The 19,904-nt window shown below is 43.1% G+C and overlaps 1 protein-coding gene across 1 annotated transcript; it reads right to left on the bottom strand.

Moving 5' to 3' along the window:
• Positions 1 to 1,222: 1,222 nt before the first annotated feature.
• Positions 1,223 to 13,748, bottom strand: LOC124140375 (deoxyribonuclease-1-like). The gene is made up of 9 exons (XM_046507925.2): positions 13,614 to 13,748; positions 10,321 to 10,454; positions 9,596 to 9,678; positions 8,891 to 8,974; positions 7,035 to 7,135; positions 5,528 to 5,640; positions 4,816 to 4,973; positions 2,336 to 2,432; positions 1,223 to 1,337 (listed from the first exon to the last, which is right to left on the bottom strand). The coding sequence occupies exons 2-9, from the start codon at positions 10,450 to 10,452 to the stop codon at positions 1,284 to 1,286; spliced, it is 822 nt and encodes a 273-aa protein (XP_046363881.1). The 5' UTR covers positions 10,453 to 10,454; positions 13,614 to 13,748; the 3' UTR covers positions 1,223 to 1,283.
• Positions 13,749 to 19,904: the final 6,156 nt, after the last annotated feature.

Raw genomic sequence — 19,904 nt, 5'->3', positions numbered from 1 at the left:
GAATGATATTTGCTCTACCTTCCTGTGTAGTGTTGAATAGACGATTGTGGTTGAAGCACGAGGACACTTCAGTAAAATCAAAGGATTAATATGATTTAAAAAATAACCATTTAAAGTAGCTTCCCCCCCCCCCCCCCCCCCCCCCCCCCCAATCCTCACTGTAACTGGCTCTCTATGGGGACCTTTCTGACTCGGAATCACCACGGAGACATTTGAATAGTGAGTGAGTATGGTTTTACGCCACTTTTAGCACTATTTCAGCATGACAGGGGACACTAGAACTGGGCTAGACACATTGTTCCCATATGGGAATTCATATAGGGGCCTTAGGCTTCACGGCGAACGCATTAACCGCTAGGCTTGCCTGCCACCAACATTAAGATATATGCTTTTATATTTAATGAACTTGAAACGGCCGTTGCTAAGTGAACTGGAATTGCCTTCATTTTTTTCAATTTGGTATTCGGCGAAAACCATCAATTTTGTTTAACGTTTACAATCAATTATTCATCCCTTTTTATAGCAAAAAAACCTAATTGAATATCGAATTTCCACCATGCCAAGTATATGTTTCGTTTTATCTTATCTAATGCTGATAATTCCGATTAGGAGAATGTGTTCTACATACCTGACCCAAACTGGGTGCGACCTATAGATCTAAGTGAACGACATAAGCTCATCGGTCGTTTAGTTCTTGAATCAAAAGTAGTTTTTATCACGGCAGGTTATTTTAGTTAGTGAGTGAGTGAGTATGGGTTTACGCCGCTTTTAGCAATACTCCAGCAATATCACGGTTCGGGACACGAGAAATGTGTTTTCACACATTGTGCCATGGGATTCGAACACGGGCCTTTGGCATGTCGAACGAACGCTTAACCACAAGACTGAGTGGAGTGTGGGTGGTTTGATTCCCGGCCGAGTATGTCAAGATACGTTTAAAGATGGTACTTGATGTTGCCCTGTCTGGCGCTCGGCATTAAGGGGCTAAAACAAGGACTGGTCGGCCCGGAGTCAGTATACTGTGTCTGAGCCTGAGTCTCAGTGTACTAGCACTATAAATCGGCATCAGTCCGGGCTAGTACAAGCAGCCACACAAACACGCACACGCACACGCACACGCACACGCACGCACACGCACACACGCGCACTCACGCCCAATAATCTTGGACCCGACATTAAACCCCATTTCACCTCACCTGTGGCAGTGAACGCTGACACCTAATTAGGAAGACAATGATCTTTTATTTCATTTGAAGAAAGACCTGGTGACATGATATCCAGGTTCAGGCAGATTTTAGCTTCATCTCGATGGGATAATGGTCGCTGACGCTATAGGCCTGAAATAGGACATTTCGGTGAGTGAGTGAGCGAGTCCGGTTTTAGGCCGATTGTAGCGGCGGGGGGCACTAGATAGAGAACCTGGGCCTTCGGTATGACGAGCGAACGCTTTAGCCACCCCCTGATTTAGTTATGGTCATGGTTTGAAAACATATAATTTCTTTTTCACAAAGGAGAATCCAAAGAAGTATTTTTACCCAAAGACATTATTTGATGATAATTTTGGGGGGACATATTATTACACTCAGCGTCACTATGTCTTTTTTTCTTCTTTTTTTTTGTTTAACGCCGCACTCAGCAATATTCCAGCTATATGACGGCGGTCTGTAAAATAATCGAGTCTGGACCAGACAATCCAGTGATGGACATCATGAGCATCGATCTACGCAATTGGGATCGATGACATGTATCAACCAAGTCAGCGAGCCTGACCACCCGATCCCGTTAGTTTTTATGACAAGCATAGTCGCCTTTTACGGCAAGTATGGGTTGCTGAAGACCTATTCTACCCCGGAATCTTCACGTGTCGTCCATTTTCCCAGTTTTATAAAAGCCATCAAACAGTGTGACATGTGCATAAACAACAGGTTCTTCAACTGTTAATCACATTGTCAACATACTCGGACTTATTGACACTTGTTGGCATACGTTCATGTTTGACACCCCACATGCATACACCCGTGAAGATCCGGGTCCGAATAGGTCTTCAGCAACCCATGCTTGCCGTAAGAGGGATCGGGTGGTCAGGCTCGCTGACTTGGTTGATGCATGTATCACAATTGCGTGGATCGATGCTCATAATGTCAGTCACTGGATTGTCTGGTCTTGGCTCGATTATTTACAGACCGCCTTCAAATAGCTGGACTATTGCTGAGTGCGGCGTTAAACAACAAACAAACAAAACCTAGGTGACCCTTTCATAATGACTCTGAGTATATGGTCCAATTAATCCAGAATCTCACATTGCGGGTCCTAACTGCAGTATATCGTTTATTACCTGTGTAAAAGTAAGATGGAGGGCGGTCTCAAAGTTGTACACGGTGGCACTGCCTGGCACGACGGCGGCCTGGAACTCCGCCCCGGCTACCACGAACCTGGACAGAATACACTCACTCACTCAACCACAAATCACCACAGGAACTCATTCAATATTTGAAAATATACCTTTCTGCCACGATACTTAATGTACCAACAATTGTCCTGACGTACCTACCATACATGATGCACGTAGCACAGGGAATGGAAATGCATTCTCTCAGCTGCGGTACCGTTAATTCCACTTATCTATTTATAGGAAGACAAAGGGGGTATGGCGAGGTATGCATATTAAAGATAAATCCAACTTCCCTATTTCCTCACATATGTACCGTTGGTGTACTGCCATCTTACGAGGCAAGGGAGTTAACTGACTGTAAAAGACCAGTTTCCACACTTGCCGAACCTGGCTGGAATTACGGAGCTATATTTTGGCTAACGAGTCTATGCATAGTCCAATCAAATCGCGTCACGAAATCGACATCCGGTTCGTAAACTGCTGTGCAGATTTCGGTCGATTGCTGTATTTGCCAATTATGTGCACCGACAACTTAGTGTCAACAGATATTTCCCAAATCTTTTCATGTCTTTTATCAAGGTGCTCACGTGATTTGCTGCACTTCGCGAAGTAAGACCCATTTTTTTACATTATAGATCTTGATTATTGATCAGATTGTCTTGACTGGGCGACGCCATTTCATTTGAAGCAAATGCAAGTGATATGGAAAGTGAAATCTGATTGGTCAATAGGAGGAACAGACGGGACATAACTCGTAATAGCCACTTGCCACTGGCGGCGCTACGATCACGCCCAGAATTGTTCGGCAAGGGTGGAAACTGGACTTTTACAGTCAGTCAACTCCATTGCCTTGGGAAGATGGTTTGCTGCCTATCTAAAAAAAGCACAGTTGGTGTACCGCCTACCTATCATAAGCACAGTTAGTGTACCACCTACCTATCATAAGTACAGTTAGTGTACCTATCATAAGCACAGTTGGTGTACTACCTACCTATCACAAGCACAGTTGTGTACCGCCTACCTATCATAAGCACAGTTGGTGTACCGCCTACCTATCATAAGTACAGTTGGTGTAACGCCTACCTATCATAAGCACAGTTAGTGTACCACCTACCTATCATAAGTACAGTTAGTGTACCTATCATAAGCACAGTTGGTGTACTACCTACCTATCACAAGCACAGTTGTGTACCGCCTACCTATCATAAGCACAGTTGGTGTACCGCCTACCTATCATAAGCACAGTTGGTGTACCGCCTACCTATCATAAGCACAGTTGGTGTACCGCCTACCTATCACAAGCACAGTTGGTGTACCGCCTACCTATCATAAGCACAGTTGGTGTACCGCCTACCTATCATAAGCACAGTTGGTGTACCGCCTACCTATCATAAGCACAGTTAGTGTACCACCTACGTATCATAAGCACAGTTGGTGTACCGCCTTCCTATCATAAGCATAGTTGGTGTACCGCCTACCTATCATAAGCACAGTTGGTGTACCGCCTACCTATCATAAGCACAGTTGGTGTACCGCCTACCTATCATAAGCACAGTTGGTGTACCGCCTACCTATCATAAGCACAGTTAGTGTACCACCTACGTATCATAAGCACAGTTGGTGTACCGCCTACCTATCATAAGCACAGTTAGTGTACCACCTACCTATCATAAGTACAGTTAGTGTACCTATCATAAGCACAGTTGGTGTACTACCTCCCTATCATAAGCACAGTGGTGTACCGCCTACCTATCATAAGCACAGTTGGTGTACCGCCTACCTATCATACGCACAGTTGGTGTACCGCCTACCTATCATAAGTACAGTTGGTGTACCGCCTACCTATCATAAGCACAGTTGGTGTACCGCCTACCTATCACAAGCACAGTTGGTGTACCGCCTACCTATCATAAGCACAGTTGGTGTACCGCCTACCTATCATAAGCACAGTTGGTGTACCGCCTACCTATCATAAGCACAGTTAGTGTACCACCTACGTATCATAAGCACAGTTGGTGTACCGCCTACCTATCATAAGCATAGTTGGTGTACCGCCTACCTATCATAAGCACAGTTGGTGTACCGCCTACCTATCATAAGCACAGTTGGTGTACCGCCTACCTATCATAAGCACAGTTAGTGTACCACCTACGTATCATAAGCACAGTTGGTGTACCGCCTACCTATCATAAGCACAGTTAGTGTACCACCTACCTATCATAAGTACAGTTAGTGTACCTATCATAAGCACAGTTGGTGTACTACCTCCCTATCATAAGCACAGTGGTGTACCGCCTACCTATCATAAGCACAGTTGGTGTACCGCCTACCTATCATACGCACAGTTGGTGTACCGCCTACCTATCATAAGTACAGTTGGTGTACCGCCTACCTATCATAAGCACAGTTGGTGTACCACCTACCTATCATAAGCACAGTTGGTGTGGTGGCTGGCGGTAGTGTCCACACTACTCGACAGCAGCCACTGGAACCTGTGGTCCTGGTAGAGAGGGCTTTGCAGCAGGGCCGACGTTGACAAGTAGCTGCAGTCGGCGTTGAAGTCGCCGTCGAACATCACATTCTGGTAACAAAAAGTGTACATCTGTTAACCTTCTCCGCATAAAGTACTTCATCTCAATTGTGGTCATCCATCCATTGTTACTATCCGATCCTCATTTCACCATGACCACTCGCCATAGCCTTGTGGTTTAAGCGTTAACTCGTGACCCGAGGGCCAAGATTCGATTCCCCACATTGGTACGCGTGATGCCCATTTCCGATGTCATCTGTCCTGATATTGCTGGAACATTGCTAAAAGCGGGCAAATCAACAATCAATCATCTATCAGGACGTCCTATCAGTCCCAGATATTACAAACAATCTCATTAAAATCAGATCTTAGTTCTCGCTACCCTCACCCTTACCCTTAGCGGTAGCGAGAACTAAGATCTGATCTTAATGAGATTGGACATTACAAACAGTCATAGTTATCCGACTCGGGTTTACTCGGATTTCCAGGCTTGAAACTCCGCTCCCGAGAGAAAGCACATCTTCCCGGGGCAACGGCGTTAATTGGACTTTTATAGTCAGTTGACGCCCTTGCCTCGGGAGGATGGAGTAAGCAGTGTAGCTGACCTTGTTGTTGTAGTGGTTGGAGATGTCGGTGTAGACGTCCACCAGGTGGCCGATCTCGGGCTTTGCCTGGTCTGGCTTCAGATGACATGCAGCGATCACAAAGTCAGAGAGTTCTGGTGAGGAATGTACGGAAACCCATGAGAGCCATACCCTTGAATTTGAATTTGATACTATATTTTGTGGCCCTTATGGGTTCCCGAAGACACTGTTGCAAGTTAAGAACTTGGATTTTCAAGATAACCTTTTTTTTTTAATTTTTCGGCTCTATAGGGCTTCCGTAGGAAAGAGTGATAGAGTGAGTGAGCTGGGTTGAACGCCGGGTGTGACAGTTTAATGTCGGAGGTCCCCCATGAAGATCCCGGTTAGAATTGGCCTTCAGCAACCTGTGTAAGAGGTGACTAACTGGATAGGGTGGTCAGGCTCGCTGACTTGGTTGATGCATGTCATCGTATCCCAATTGCGTGCATCGATGCTCATGATGTCAAGCACTGGAATGTCTGGTCCAGACTTGATTATTTACAGACCGCCGTCATGTAACTGAAATATTGCTGGATCTGGCGTTAAACGACAAACAAACATAATGTCGTTCGCAGACATTTGCTATTGTGACTACCGCCCCCATGGTCTAGTCGATAGCCGGAGCGTCTGCCCAGTGAGCGGAAGGTTGGGGGTTCGATCCCCGACCGCGTCATACCAAAAGACGTAAAAAGATGGTACTTGTTGCTACCCTGCCTCGCGTTCGGAATTAAGGGGCTAAAACAAGGACTGGATGGCTCGGAGTCAGTATCCTGTGTCTGAGTGGGGTATTCATGTTAAACTGCAGCATGGTATCTCAGTGGGCTAGCACTATAAAATCGTCCGGACTAGTACAAGCACCCACACACCCACACAGCCACATACACTTGCATGCATGTCGCTATATAAATGCAATAATCTGGAGCGCGACGTTGGACCCCATTTCACGTCACCTACTATTGTGACACATCACACAAACAATGGGTTATGCGCTGACGTATCATGGATTGTAACCGCTGCGAACAGCTCTGAGGGACGTAAATCTGCACAGTACATTGAGGCATCTACTTTAGACCAATGGACTACCAGTGTACCTTGAGAAGACTAAACAGTTTACAGCTTGAACGTAGGGGACCAGATCGCTCATTCGCCAGCTCACTCCTTTTGCGACACCATATTTTTTTCAGTTGTTTCTTTTTTCTATGTTTGTTTGTTTGTTTGTTTGTTTAAAGCCGCACTCAGTGATATGCAAGCTTTATGACATCTGCTGGGTCCGACCGATTGAAGCTAAAAACTCGATCATTTGATGATATAACAACAGTTAACTTTTAAGAGGATAATTAATCAAAAGTGTTTCCGGACATTTCAAGCCAATTTTTCTGACAAAAGTTCAACAAATGTATATCTTTTCCTTTTTCCGATCTACTAAAGGTAAAATAAAAGCAAATAAATTAAAAGCAGTGTGACTAAACGTTTAGAAGAAAACGCTTACGTGACGACGGCGCGTGGAACAACGCAGAAAACGGTTCCCTCTCGAACCAGTCGTGCACATCGTGGTACTGATAGGACCCTCGCACCTGAACCCTGTCTGTCCTGGAGGAGAATGACATACAACAATAATCACAGTTCCATGACCAGCAGCAACACGAGCTGAACCCTGTCTGTCCTGGTGGAGAATGGCATACAACAATAATCACAGTTCCATGACTAGCAGCAACACGAGCTGAACCCTGTCTGTCCTGGTGGAGAATGGCATACAACAATAATCACAGTTCCATGACCAGCAGCAACACGAGCTGAACCCTGTCTGTCCTGGTGGAGAATGGCATACAACAATAATCACAGTTCCATGACTAGCAGCAACACGAGCTGAACCCTGTCTGTCCTGGTGGAGAATGGCATACAACAATAATCACAGTTCCATGACCAGCAGCAACACGAGCTGAACCCTGTCTGTCCTGGTGGAGAATGGCATACAACAATAATCACAGTTCCATGACCAGCAGCAACACGAGCTGAACCCTGTCTGTCCTGGTGAAGAATGGCATACAACAATAATCACAGTTCCATGACTAGCAGCAACACGAGCTGAACCCTGTCTGTCCTGGTGGAGAATGGCATACAACAATAATCACAGTTCCATGACTAGCAGCAACACGAGCTGAAGACAGACTCTGTCAAAATGTTACTTATATTGTGTTGATATCATTCAAATCATAATTATCTAATTATCTGCCCTGCATATTCGCCTCTCGCCTTCAGTGCATACGTAACCGTATCCCTGTGCTGTAATTTTGATATTGGCTTGTCTCTTTACACAGAGCTGCGGGCTGTTCCATAGTGTTTTCCCAATACATTCCCGATTTGGAACATACCTGCCATATTGCACATGAATCGCAATGCCACGAAAATTGCTACGAGATCCGCTGCCTAAAACACTTGCCTTTAAATACACATGTATGCGCACATGTATTTTAGATCATGCAACTTTGTATGCACTTACCGGTTGGAATCATCGAGAGGGTACAGATTTTTGGCCGCCATCGCTGAGCGCAATGGGGATAAAACAAAAACTACGGGTCCAGTTTACAAATCGATAAGTAAATATGTTGTTATACTATCCCAAACACATCTTCCCGAGGCAAGGGCGTTAACAGACTATAAACGACCAGTTTCCACCCTTGCCGAACTAGGCTGGAGCTCTGGAGTTACATTTTGGTTGGACTAACGAGTCTGTTCATTGTCCAATCAAAATCGCGTAACGAAGAAGACATCCGGTTCGTAAACAACCCGGAATTTTACGTGCAGATTTCGGTCGACTGCAGGATTTGCAAAGCATGTGTACCGCCAACTTGGCGTCGACAGATATTGTGTAAATTGTTTCATGTTTTTAATCAAGGTGCTCAAGTATTTTGATGCACTTCGCGGTGAAAGACCGATTTTATTACATCATAGATCTTGGTTATCGATCAGAACGTCTTGACTGAGCGCCTCCATTTTGTTTGAAGCAATTGCAAGTGATATGGGAGATGGAATCTAACTGATCGATAGGAGGGACATAACCCGTAATATCTACTAGTGGCGCTACGATCGAGCCCAGAAATTCCAGCCTAGTTCGTCAAGGGTGGAAAAGGGACGTTTATAGTCAGTTAACGCCCTTGCCTCGGGAAGATGTCCGTGGTTCGAGAGAGGTTAGAAGCATTCACAACGTACAACATATTATACTCTCTATTGAAATAGCGGAGTTCAAGTGAACGAAGTTTTAATGTTTTAACAAAATATTGTTTTATTTCAAGTCTGACCTGTACATACAAACAATAAAATGAACCAAACATTGACAGTTCTTACCTGTAGACGAAGGCATAATATTCCTTGTAGGATGTTCTCCCAGTCTTCGCGCTCTTTATCATGGCATATGGCCCACCTCCGTGACTGAACACAAGACACATAATACATGCATTACAAGAGACACATGGGATTTGTACGTGAGTACGGTTTTACGTTGATATCAGTAATATTCCAGCAATATCGCGACGGGGACACGAGGAAGGGGATTTACACATTGTACCCATGTGGAGAATAGAACCCAGACCTCCGGTGCAACGAGCGAACGCTTTAACCATTGAGCTACACCACCGCGCCGTGTATGTAGTGAGTTATCAATCATAAAGCTGGAATAATGTGGAAAATAGAACCCAGACTTCCCGCGCAACGAGCGAACGCTACACCACCGCGCCATGTATGGAGTGTGTTATCAATCATACAGCTGGAATATTGCTGAGTGCGGCGTTAAACTACAAACAAGTAACTCAACCTGGCAAATTTAAATGATGCATGTTTTTAACACAAGCAATAACTTGGGCTTAGATTGTCGATTTAAGGAAAGATTTATTGAACCACATGCAGTAAATCCCGGAATGGAAGACTACAAAATGTTCCCTTGTCGATTTAAAATTAATGCATACCTATATATTCGGGTGTTGGTGACGTTTTGACTAGGTTAAGAATCATGAAGATAAAATTTATGTCGTTTGCGCAAACATGAGCCAATACCTGTTCATTGACTTAACGACGTCAGCGAGACCGTATGCGTCCATGACTTCCTCCACACTGATGATGTCATAGCGACGCAATATCTGAAAAAACAGACGTAAACTGTACTAACTTGGACGCTTCAAAAACCTTCGAAATTCACTTTTTCATTGACCACCTTCCTGTTTAGCATGCCTTTATCAGGCACGCCATTGTTCTTTAACGGCAATTCCATTTATATGTATTAATATAATGATATAATTGTTGCTCTACTGAACAATTGTGTGCGTGAATGATGGTATACTGACGTTGACGATGGTGTTTATGTATGAAAATACATACACCGCGGTCTAGTGGATAAAGTGTCTGCCCGAAGACCGGAAGGTCGGTAGTTCGATCCTTGGCCGCGTCATATCAAAAGACGTTAAAAGATGGTACTTGCTGTTACCCTGTCTAGCGCTCGGCATTAGGGGGCTAAAACAAGAACTGGTCGGCCCCGAGTCAGAATACTGTGTGTGAGTGGGGTATTCATGTTAAACTGCGGCATGGTGTCTCTATGGGCTAGCACTATGAAACCGGCATTAGTCCGGACTAGTACAAGCAGCTACAACCACGTGCATGCACGTCGCTTTATTAATGCAATAATTTTAAACGCGACGTTAAACCCGATATTACCTCCCCTAAATATAGATTATATTTGTTATTTGCGGTTTTCACTTTTCAAATGACGGTGTCCGCGTCCTTACCGTGACCAGACTCTGCAACCTGCCTGCGTGGCTATTCAGGGTATTTTCACTGAGCCTCTTGATGTTGAAGGCGGCGATGTTGAGAGCTTCAGCCACCGACAGCACCATCAGCGCACACACGACGACCTTCATGACTGAATACAACACATTTTCTTCAATGAATATTGGGTGGTGAAGTAAGCAAGGGGCTTCAGTCAGGGTACAGTCGTCATGGCAAGGCCCGGGTTCGATTCCCCACATGGGTACAATGTGTGAAGTCCATTTCCAGTAAATAGCAAGAATATTGCTTAACGCGGCATGAAACAAGATTCACTTAAGTGAGTATACAAGCGCGCATGTGTTTAATCATGGAGAGGTATCGTAGCCTGGTAGTTAAAGCGTTCGCTCGTCAAGCGAGATAACCGGGTTCGATTCCCTACAGGGATGGCGCCATTTGTGGTATACTCTGCCGTGACGTTGCTGAAAGATTGCTAAAAAATACTAAAACTTTCTCGTTCTAAGATTGAACTCGGCTATAATCTGGAACACGGGTTGGTTGGGTCTTCCAAGTTTGTATAAAACTTGACCGCCTCAGTGGTCAAGTGGATAGAGTCCAAACCCTGTGGCTCGATCCCCTATCGCGTCATACCACAAAACGTTAAAAGATGGTACTTGTTGTTGCCCTGCCTGGCGTTCAGCATTAAGGAGATTACACAAGGACTACGTACGCGCGCACAGACAGACAGACAGACACACGTTCTTGCACATCGCTAAATGTAAGTGCAATAATCATGAAGGCGACGCTGAACCTAATTTCACCTAACCACGTATTAATTTTATACTCGCTTTACTTTTGAGAGCGGGAGGGATTAACGTGGTTTTCAGCAATGGTCCAGAGCCATCACGGCGAGGGACACCACATAAACGCACCACTTCTTCCATTTTTATATATGTCCCGAACTTCTATGCATCTTTGTAAAAGTCTAAATTTCACAGTGGTCTTTTTTAATAAATATCCACGATACTACCGGCACCGGCTAAAACGTCTGAAAACAAGAACATCATGTTCCTCCAGAGGGTGGCGACCACGGCGCCAGTAGTCAATTTTCGATTTTCAAGGTCAAGGTAACCCTTTTTACTTTTAAAAGTTGCTTGGTTGAATGTGTCATGTCAGAAAACATATTATTAGACACTAAAATCATGACTATCGGACAATGTTAACTGTGTTTGTGAATTTCACCGACTGCCAAAAGTGCGTTGACCTTTTAACGTTTTTGGCCATAGCTCCCCCATTTAAGGTCGGAACTATAACAAACTATATATTTCTAGGTTCCTTATGACTGGACGAATAATTTGATATGCATATCGACACAATTTTGAATTTTGACCCCTGTTTGACCTTTCTTGACCCTTCCCCAAAATGCCCGGGATTTTCAACCGGGCAGCCCAAGTCAAAATTGTTCAGTATACATCAGGAAACTCAAAAACACTTTCAAACCTTTGTTTCCATGATTTGGTCACGGGACCTACAGGTTGGTCTTCTAGTACAGGTCCTATGATACAAACATTGAGCGAGTGAGTATAGTTTTACGCCGCTTTTAGCAACGTTCCAGAAATGGAAGAGCGGAGACACCAGAAATGTACCCATGTGGGGAATCGAACCCGGGTCGGGTGAACGCGTTACCCACTAGGCTGCCCGTCCGCCCTGTGATATAAAGATGTACAGGAAGCATAGAAAGGGTGGTTAAATAATGCCTCGTATATCGCTTCATAACAATTAAAAAGAACCTCATCAGATTATTGTCTTTCTTTCCCTGCATCATTGTGATTTGTAATCAAAGACAATTAAATGTGTTTCGACAGAAAATAAATACAGGATAAAGTCTCAAAAATTGCAGTTCTGTATGAAAAAAAACTGACAGGAAAAAGAAAGTACACACCATGTTTGATGCTGGCTAAAGATGAAGAAAACAAGAAACGGTTAGTCGATGGTGATATGTTTATATGGGTATCACAGTTGTGTTTCGACAATTGTTTCAGCCTAGTAACGGTGTGATAGTTTGTAATATTTTGGTCAAATCCAATTTTCAAGTCTTTACGTCTTTTGCCCGACAGAGTGTGGTGAGGCGTTCGTCCAGGTGTAGAGTACACATGCATGTGGAGAATAGAACTCGGGTCTTCGGCGTGATGGAACATTAACCACAAGACTACCCTATCGCCAATTTTTCAAACTGTGATGCGTTTAAGACATTGGCGTTTTTAGATCAAATGAGCATGAAACGTTGGTCAACCTCTCATAGTTGCGGTGAATATATCTTCCCTCAACATAAATATTTAAATAAATGAAGAAGACATATAACGTGCAAGAGCCCTATCGATAATTGATAGCATTGGCCTGCCTTGAAATGAAATGCCGAGAGAATATTTTCCTGTGGTGTCCCCTTTGGCAAGTGACTTTGTACCAATGTGCCTCTGTTCACTCAGCGGGGAATGGGTACCCGGTAGGTGAGGTGGATGTGAAAACCATCTAGGCAGCATGGGTTGTATATTCCCCAGGGAGTTCAAAATGATAACTGGAATGCATGATCGGGTAACAAATAAAATACCATATCTGAACAGAGGTGTCTGGATAAGTGCAGTAAAATAATGTGTAATATGATATTATGATAATTTTGGTAAACAATATTTTACCTTGTTCTGGCCACACGAATCAGCACCACACACCATCGTGGGTTAAGAGTGGTAATCGTGTACTGCATTATCACATACTGACGTCTTGCACTGAATGATCGTCCTGTCCGAAGTGAGTGAGTGAGTTGGGTTTAACGCCGCTTTGAACAGTATTCCAGTTATATCACGGCGTGTCAACATAATGTGGGACGATAGCCCGAAGTGATGCAGGTCTCGGGCGTTTACCACTTCGGTGAAACCCACGAGCACTGGTATTGTTCTGACTAACCTAGAAACATAATCGGGGCGAACCGAGATTCGAGATCACGAACATAAATTTCTGGCGCGCTCACGGGACGCAACGCTGCACGGCGAATTCCGGCGCCTTAAATAAAATTTTTTTTAAATAATGTGGGCCCACAAAGATTGTTTGACTTCTCCTTTAAGAGCAAAAAATGTATGCCTTGAAACGCAGACTGGAAATAATAATATGGCTTAAAAGATAATCCCAACTCCCCTCCCACAATATTCACTGGTCGATTAAAACAGAATTCTTCTTATTCTGAAAACAAAACCAATAAAAGACTAGGTATGGCACAAACAAATGGAATAATATGGGTCTGTAGAGCAGAGGGTTTCTTTACCTGTGTCGAGGGAACCTTGTTCCAATTGTTTTCGGGTCAAAATTACAAGGCTTGTGTTTTATCTTATCTCGACCTTCCTCAATGGTAGGGGTGTCCTGCGAGACACGTCAGTACCATGTGTGAGGTTTGGTTGACGCGGCACTGAACAATATTTCAGTCATGTCACGGTGTGTCAGCTTGATGTGAGGGGAAAGCCCGAAGTGATGCAGGTCTTAGTGTGAGTGAATTAGTTGAATTTAACGCCGCTTTGAACAGTATTCCATGCAGTAATATCACGATGTGAGGAAAGCCCGAAGTGATGCAGGTCTTAGAGTGAGTGATGGTTCGGTTCTGACAATCCAAGAATTATAATGAGAGTGTATCTGGTATTCGTAACAAAGATCGGATTCTGTCCCTACTAAGGGACGGAACTCATTCCGGCGGCGCGGACGACTGGGTACTGGGTAATCCGTGCTCGTGAAGACAGTAATGATCATCTGTTCCCCAACGGGTTGGGTCGTCCCTGGTTTAATTACCAACTGTAATTAGCCTCTTTATTATTTACACACACGTGATCCAGATGGACTATTCCTTATAGCTGCGAGAGAAAAATAACGGGATAGTTATTTAAAGAATGAACGAATTGAAAGTTAATAAATAAATATGTGTGTATATATATGTGTGTGTGTGTGTGTGTGTGTGTGTGTGTGTGTGTGTGTGTGTGTGTGTGTGTTTATTAAATTTAATAAAAATCTTCTTTATTGTTTGTTTGTTCGTTGTTTAACTGCACTCCGCAACATTCCAGTTAAATGAGGGCAGCCTGTATCTAAATGCGCCTAGATCAGCTGTAATAACCGTAGCTCTCTGCTGCTTCCTATAAACTATGTACTATTTGTCGCTACACAGAGCCACGGGCAGTTCCATAGCGGACCAGACAATCCAGTGATTGATATTACGAAACGCAATCAACCAAGTGCCTGTGCCTGACCACCGGTCCCTCTTGTGGCCAGCAGAGATACCTGGATCCTCAGGGGTACTGATATACATCTGTTTTTGTGAGAACTGTTTAAACCAACAAATACCAACATCGATGCCCAGTATCAATGATGGAACAACATGCTCGCTGCCATGTTATCTGATTTTAGTTCGTTGTCATATTTTAAAAAATATTTAATGTTCAACATGTATTTTTTTAAGTTATTTTATCCAACTGATACGTGGGAGTCTGTAGGTTTTGCACTTTGTGAGTGAGTTGGGTTTAACGCCGCTTTTAACATTATTCCAGTTATATCACGGCGTGTCAGCTTAATGTGCGAGGAAAGCCCTAAGTGATGCAGGTCTCAGATGTTTACCACTTCGGTGAAACCCACGAGCACGGGTATGGCGCCTTAAACGACTGGGCAACCCGTGCCCCCTTGCACTGTGTGAACTATGTAGCATCAGTCGTGAACCCGACATCGGAGATGTGGCCATATTTGTGGTCTTCATTACTCATTCATGAGCTTCCATCAAGAGTATGGCATGTACTCTTCCTATATTTGTAAACTGTCTTGTATTCTATGATAGCAACGAGTGAGTGAGTGAGTGAGTGAGAGCTTAAGCTGCTTTGAACAGCATTTCAGTTATATCAGGCCTGTTAGCTTGAAGCCTGAAGTGATGCAGGTCTCAGACGTTGACCACTTTGGTCAAACCCAAACCAATGGTGCTGACAAACCTAGTATCATAATCAGGCGAACAGGATTCAATCCCACAATCATAGGTTTCTGGCGTGCCCAAGGGATGCAACTCTGCTGAGAAAATTGTAGCACCTTAGACCAAGGTTCGGCACAACCAAAAATGATGAATAAAGAAGGAATAGGCAGGGAACAAGCTTGAGTGAGTGAGGATAGTTTTATGCCGCAGGGACACCAGAAATGAGCTTCTCACATTGTACCCATGTGGAGAATCAAACCCAGGCCTTTGGCATTAAACACTAGGCTATGAGGCAGAAAAGTGAGTGAGTGAGTTGGATTTAACTCTGCTTTTAACAGTATTTAGCTTAATGTGGGAGGAAAGCCCATGTGATGCAGGTCTCAGACGTATAACAGTTTGGTGAAGCCCATGAGCACGGGTATGGTGCTGACAAACCCAGAAACACAATTTGGGAAAATCGGGATTTGAACCCGCTATCATAGCTTTCCAGCATGCCAAAGTGATGCAACGCTCCACAGCTTGAAATTTAAATTAAAGGAATTTCTCCTGTTTTGGGGGCAGTGTATTATGTTATGATGTCCCAATGATTGCTCATGCTTGTTATAAAGACCATCAAATGATGTTTTGGTCATATAGCTGGGTACCCGTGAAGACCCGGGGTAGAATAGGTCTTAAGAAACCCATGCTTGAAGCAAAAGGCGACTATGCTTGTTGTAAGAGGCGACTAACGTCATCGAGTGGTAAGGCTTGCTGACTTGGTTGACGCATAGTATCCCAATTGCATGGATTGATGTTAATCACTGGATTGTCTGGTCCAGACTTGATTATTTACAGACCGCCGTCATGAAGCTGGAATATTGCTAAGTGTAGTGTTAAACAACAAACAAACAAACATATAGCTGGGATACAGCTGGGAGCGGCAATAAAAAACAAACAAGTCATTATTTGCGCCACCAAAGGGTTTGCCTGGCCACAGGCCACTTTGATATCACGGCATTCACTCACTCACTCATTGGACATGTTCTGACCATCTTTCCCCCAAAGAAGAAAAAAACAATATTACAGAAAACATTTTATTCTAGATAAATGTAAAGCACATTTACTAGCAAGATAATAGCTTGATAAGTATCACAGTTGTGTTGAATAGAAGAAAGCTTGCCATCATGGACAGAGGATTAGCCTCACGTCACGTATATCACTGACTTTCTCAAAATAAAACCATGCAGATTAGACTATCACTGGAACTCCTGGAAAATAGAAACAGTTACATTCTTGTCATCTGGATTTCACAGTCCTGCAAATATGTAGCCAAACAATGTTGTGACAAACTTTAATGTATCAAGCTTGTGGTTGTCTCGAAATAAAAGCTTGGTTCTGACGTATTCATTCTTAATTACCGTATTTGACGTAATAAGCGCCCAGGGCGCTCTTAAAATTAGAAATAGGGGGCACTTATTAGAATTTTGGTGAAAAAAAAAACAGAATTGAAAGATTGTAAATTTCGTGGTTTATGCTGACAGCCTGAATGACACAAAAGAAAAGTCTGTGCGTATTATACACGACAAACATATTTTTCCAGAATTGAATTGCCCGTAATTATTGGTGCATATAACACACGAGTGTGTATTATACACGAATAAATAAGTCTTGTGTACATTGATCAATTGGATGAGGTGCCAATTGGGATTGTTCACCAGCCAACATATTAGCAAATATCGCTGTGGGCACTTATTAGAGTGGGGCACTTATTACGTCGAATACGGTAATTATTTTGGGTTGAGTCAAACCTTGGATAACTTAAAGTATTAACGTAGGTCCCTTCAACTTCGACACAACAGAGTTTGACTGTACCACTCAACATTTGTTAAGGACCACACCTTTGACTAAAGATGACTATTTTGGTCCAAACCAAATGCTGAGTAATATATATTGCAGTAAAACTATGGAAAAGTGATGAAAGCAGAAATTAATTAATTAATTCAGTTTATAAAACATTATTCACATGTTCCTTTGTGGACAAAACTGCTGATGAGGTAAAACCCATAAACCCATGTAGGGTGGTGGGAAAGGAAGAATTAATACAATCATGTATAACCTATGTCAACATTTCAACAGTTATTCCAGAATCTGTCTACACAAGCACTTTTGCAACTACTACACACACCTTTAACCAAATATTCTCTGAGTAAAATAATAGGAAGCTTTACACGTGTAAAGTGTGTACATCGAGCTCATAATAACCATCAGCCATGCAGCAAGCGAGTGAGTGAGTTTGATTTTACGCCGCTTTTAGCAATATTCCAGCAATATCACGGCGGGGGACACCAGAAATGGGCTGACACATTGTACCCATGTCAGGAATCGAACCCTGGTCTTCGGCATGACGATGCATCTTAAGGGTCCTGATGGGGCAGTCAGAAGGCAGTCAGATTTAGGGCTTTTAGTCAGAAGGCAGTCAGATTAGGGCTTTTAGTCAGAAGGCAGTCAGATTAGGGCTTTTAGTCTGAAGGCAGTCAGATTAGGGCTTTTAGTCAGAAGGCAGTCAGATTAGGGCTTTTAGTCAGAAGGCAGTCAGATTAGGGCTTTTAGTCTGAAGGCAGTCAGATTAGGCTTTTAGTCAGAAGGCAGTCACATTTAGGGCCTTCAGTCAGAAGGCAGTCAGATTGGGACTTTTGGTCAGAAGGCAGTCAGATTAGGGCTTTTAGTCAGAAGGCAGTCAGATTTGGGCTTTTAGTCAGAAGGCTGTCACATTTAGGGCCTTCAGTCAGAAGGCAGTCAGATTAAGGCCTTTAGCCAGTCATGTCTAGAGCCCTTAGTCAGAAGGCAGTCAGATTTAGAGCCTTTACTCAGTAGACAGTAAGATATAGGGCCTAAATTGATACACATTAAGAATGTGAAAAAGCAGACAAGTGAATTAATGACCCAAGGCAAGATCCCATCTAACTGCTACTGACCACGCCTTTCTGACCCACATGTGGGTGTAGTGTTACTTCTTAAAAAATAATAAAAGCGACAAATCCCAAATAAGTGAATAGTGTAAAACTATTTGTGGAGATAGCACTAAAGCATGTGTCTTTCATTCCCCCAAGCAGCTGTCAGGTCGTGCTGTACTCACATAAGACTACTACATACAATACCTGAGTTGACTTGTACCAGGGACAGTCTAGAGATGTCAAGGATATGTGATCAACAGAACCTAGCTACTCTCTATCGTTTCCATGTTAAGAAAGTGTAACTTCTTTGAGAGGCATTTAGAAGTTGGAGTACTAAGTAAGGATAGATTAATGGTCAACTTCTTTATAACAATTAAGAGCGACGTTTCGGTGTAGGGTCTAGCACCGTTATCAAGCGAGCTTGATAACAGTGTTAGAACCTACACGGTCGGGCTTGATAACGGCGTTAGAACCTACACGGTCGGGCTTGATAACGGTGTTAGAACCTACACGGTCGGGCTTGATAACGGCGTTAGAACCTACACGGTCGGGCTTGATAACGGTGTTAGAACCTACACGGTCAGGCTTGATAACGGTGTTAGAACTTACATGGTCGGGCTTGATAACAGTGTAAGAACCTACACGGTCAGGCTTGATAACGGTGTTAGAACCTACACGGTCAGGCTTGATAACGGTGTTAGAACCTACACGGTCGGGCTTGATAACGGTGTAAGAACCTACACCGAAACGTCGCTCTTAATTGTAATAAAGAAGTTATTCATCCATAAATCCTATCCTTACTTAATAAAGTGTGTTAGTGATCAATTTTCTAAACAATTTATAAAATTAATTCTTCAACAACTAATAACAAATAATACTGGTGCAGTGAAAGGAATCCATTACACATCTTCCATCACAAATAACAAGACATGAAGGCTCAACAGACATTACACAGAATGCACTACCAGGAACTCTACAGAGCTCAACATCAGGTTAGGATTATGTACAAACTGGTTGCTACAGTAACCATTCTAAGGCTTCAGTAAGACTATAGGCACTTAAGGAAGTTATAACTATATATCTGAGATCACAACTAAAGTCTAGAAGAAGTACAAAGGAAACAACCACAAAAAACAAGGTAATCATGTATTCAATAACAGTTGTGTTTCCATGGTAACACTTTCTTGTTTTATTGACAGCTCTCCCCTAAATTTCCGAAATGAAATATATACATACTGCTTTAACTGAAACATGTGTTTTAATTAATAAATTATATAAGGTTCCTATGTAATCGACCCCAAAATAGTTTCTATTTAATATCTTGCCTCCAGACATATTTACCAATAAAATAAATGTAAAATAAGACACTATCTCAATCAGGCCAAACTTTGACTTTTGATATTTCAGATGATGGAAGCCAATGGTAAACTTTATATTCATATTTACATTTGAGACGAGAGGAGAGGATGCTTCAGTGAGATACAATGTATCAACATCACATGAAACAGGGGTAGACATGGCCACCAGTCCATTAGTCTGAGACTAGTGAAAATGTAGAAGGACTAGTTGTTTTTGTTGTCATCGAAAAACTAGGTACATTACATGAACCAATAGTCTGAAACTAACAGTGGACTAGTAAGATATGACCAACTGTGTCTCCCTCTGTTAAACAGCCTTTACGGCCAAA

This window comes from Haliotis rufescens, unplaced genomic scaffold (genome assembly GCF_023055435.1).
Source record: "Haliotis rufescens isolate VD_foot unplaced genomic scaffold, xgHalRufe1.0.p SCAF_5, whole genome shotgun sequence".
NCBI classification, from domain to species: Eukaryota; Metazoa; Mollusca; class Gastropoda; order Lepetellida; family Haliotidae; genus Haliotis; species Haliotis rufescens.
This window is presented reverse-complemented; position numbering and strand designations above follow the sequence as displayed.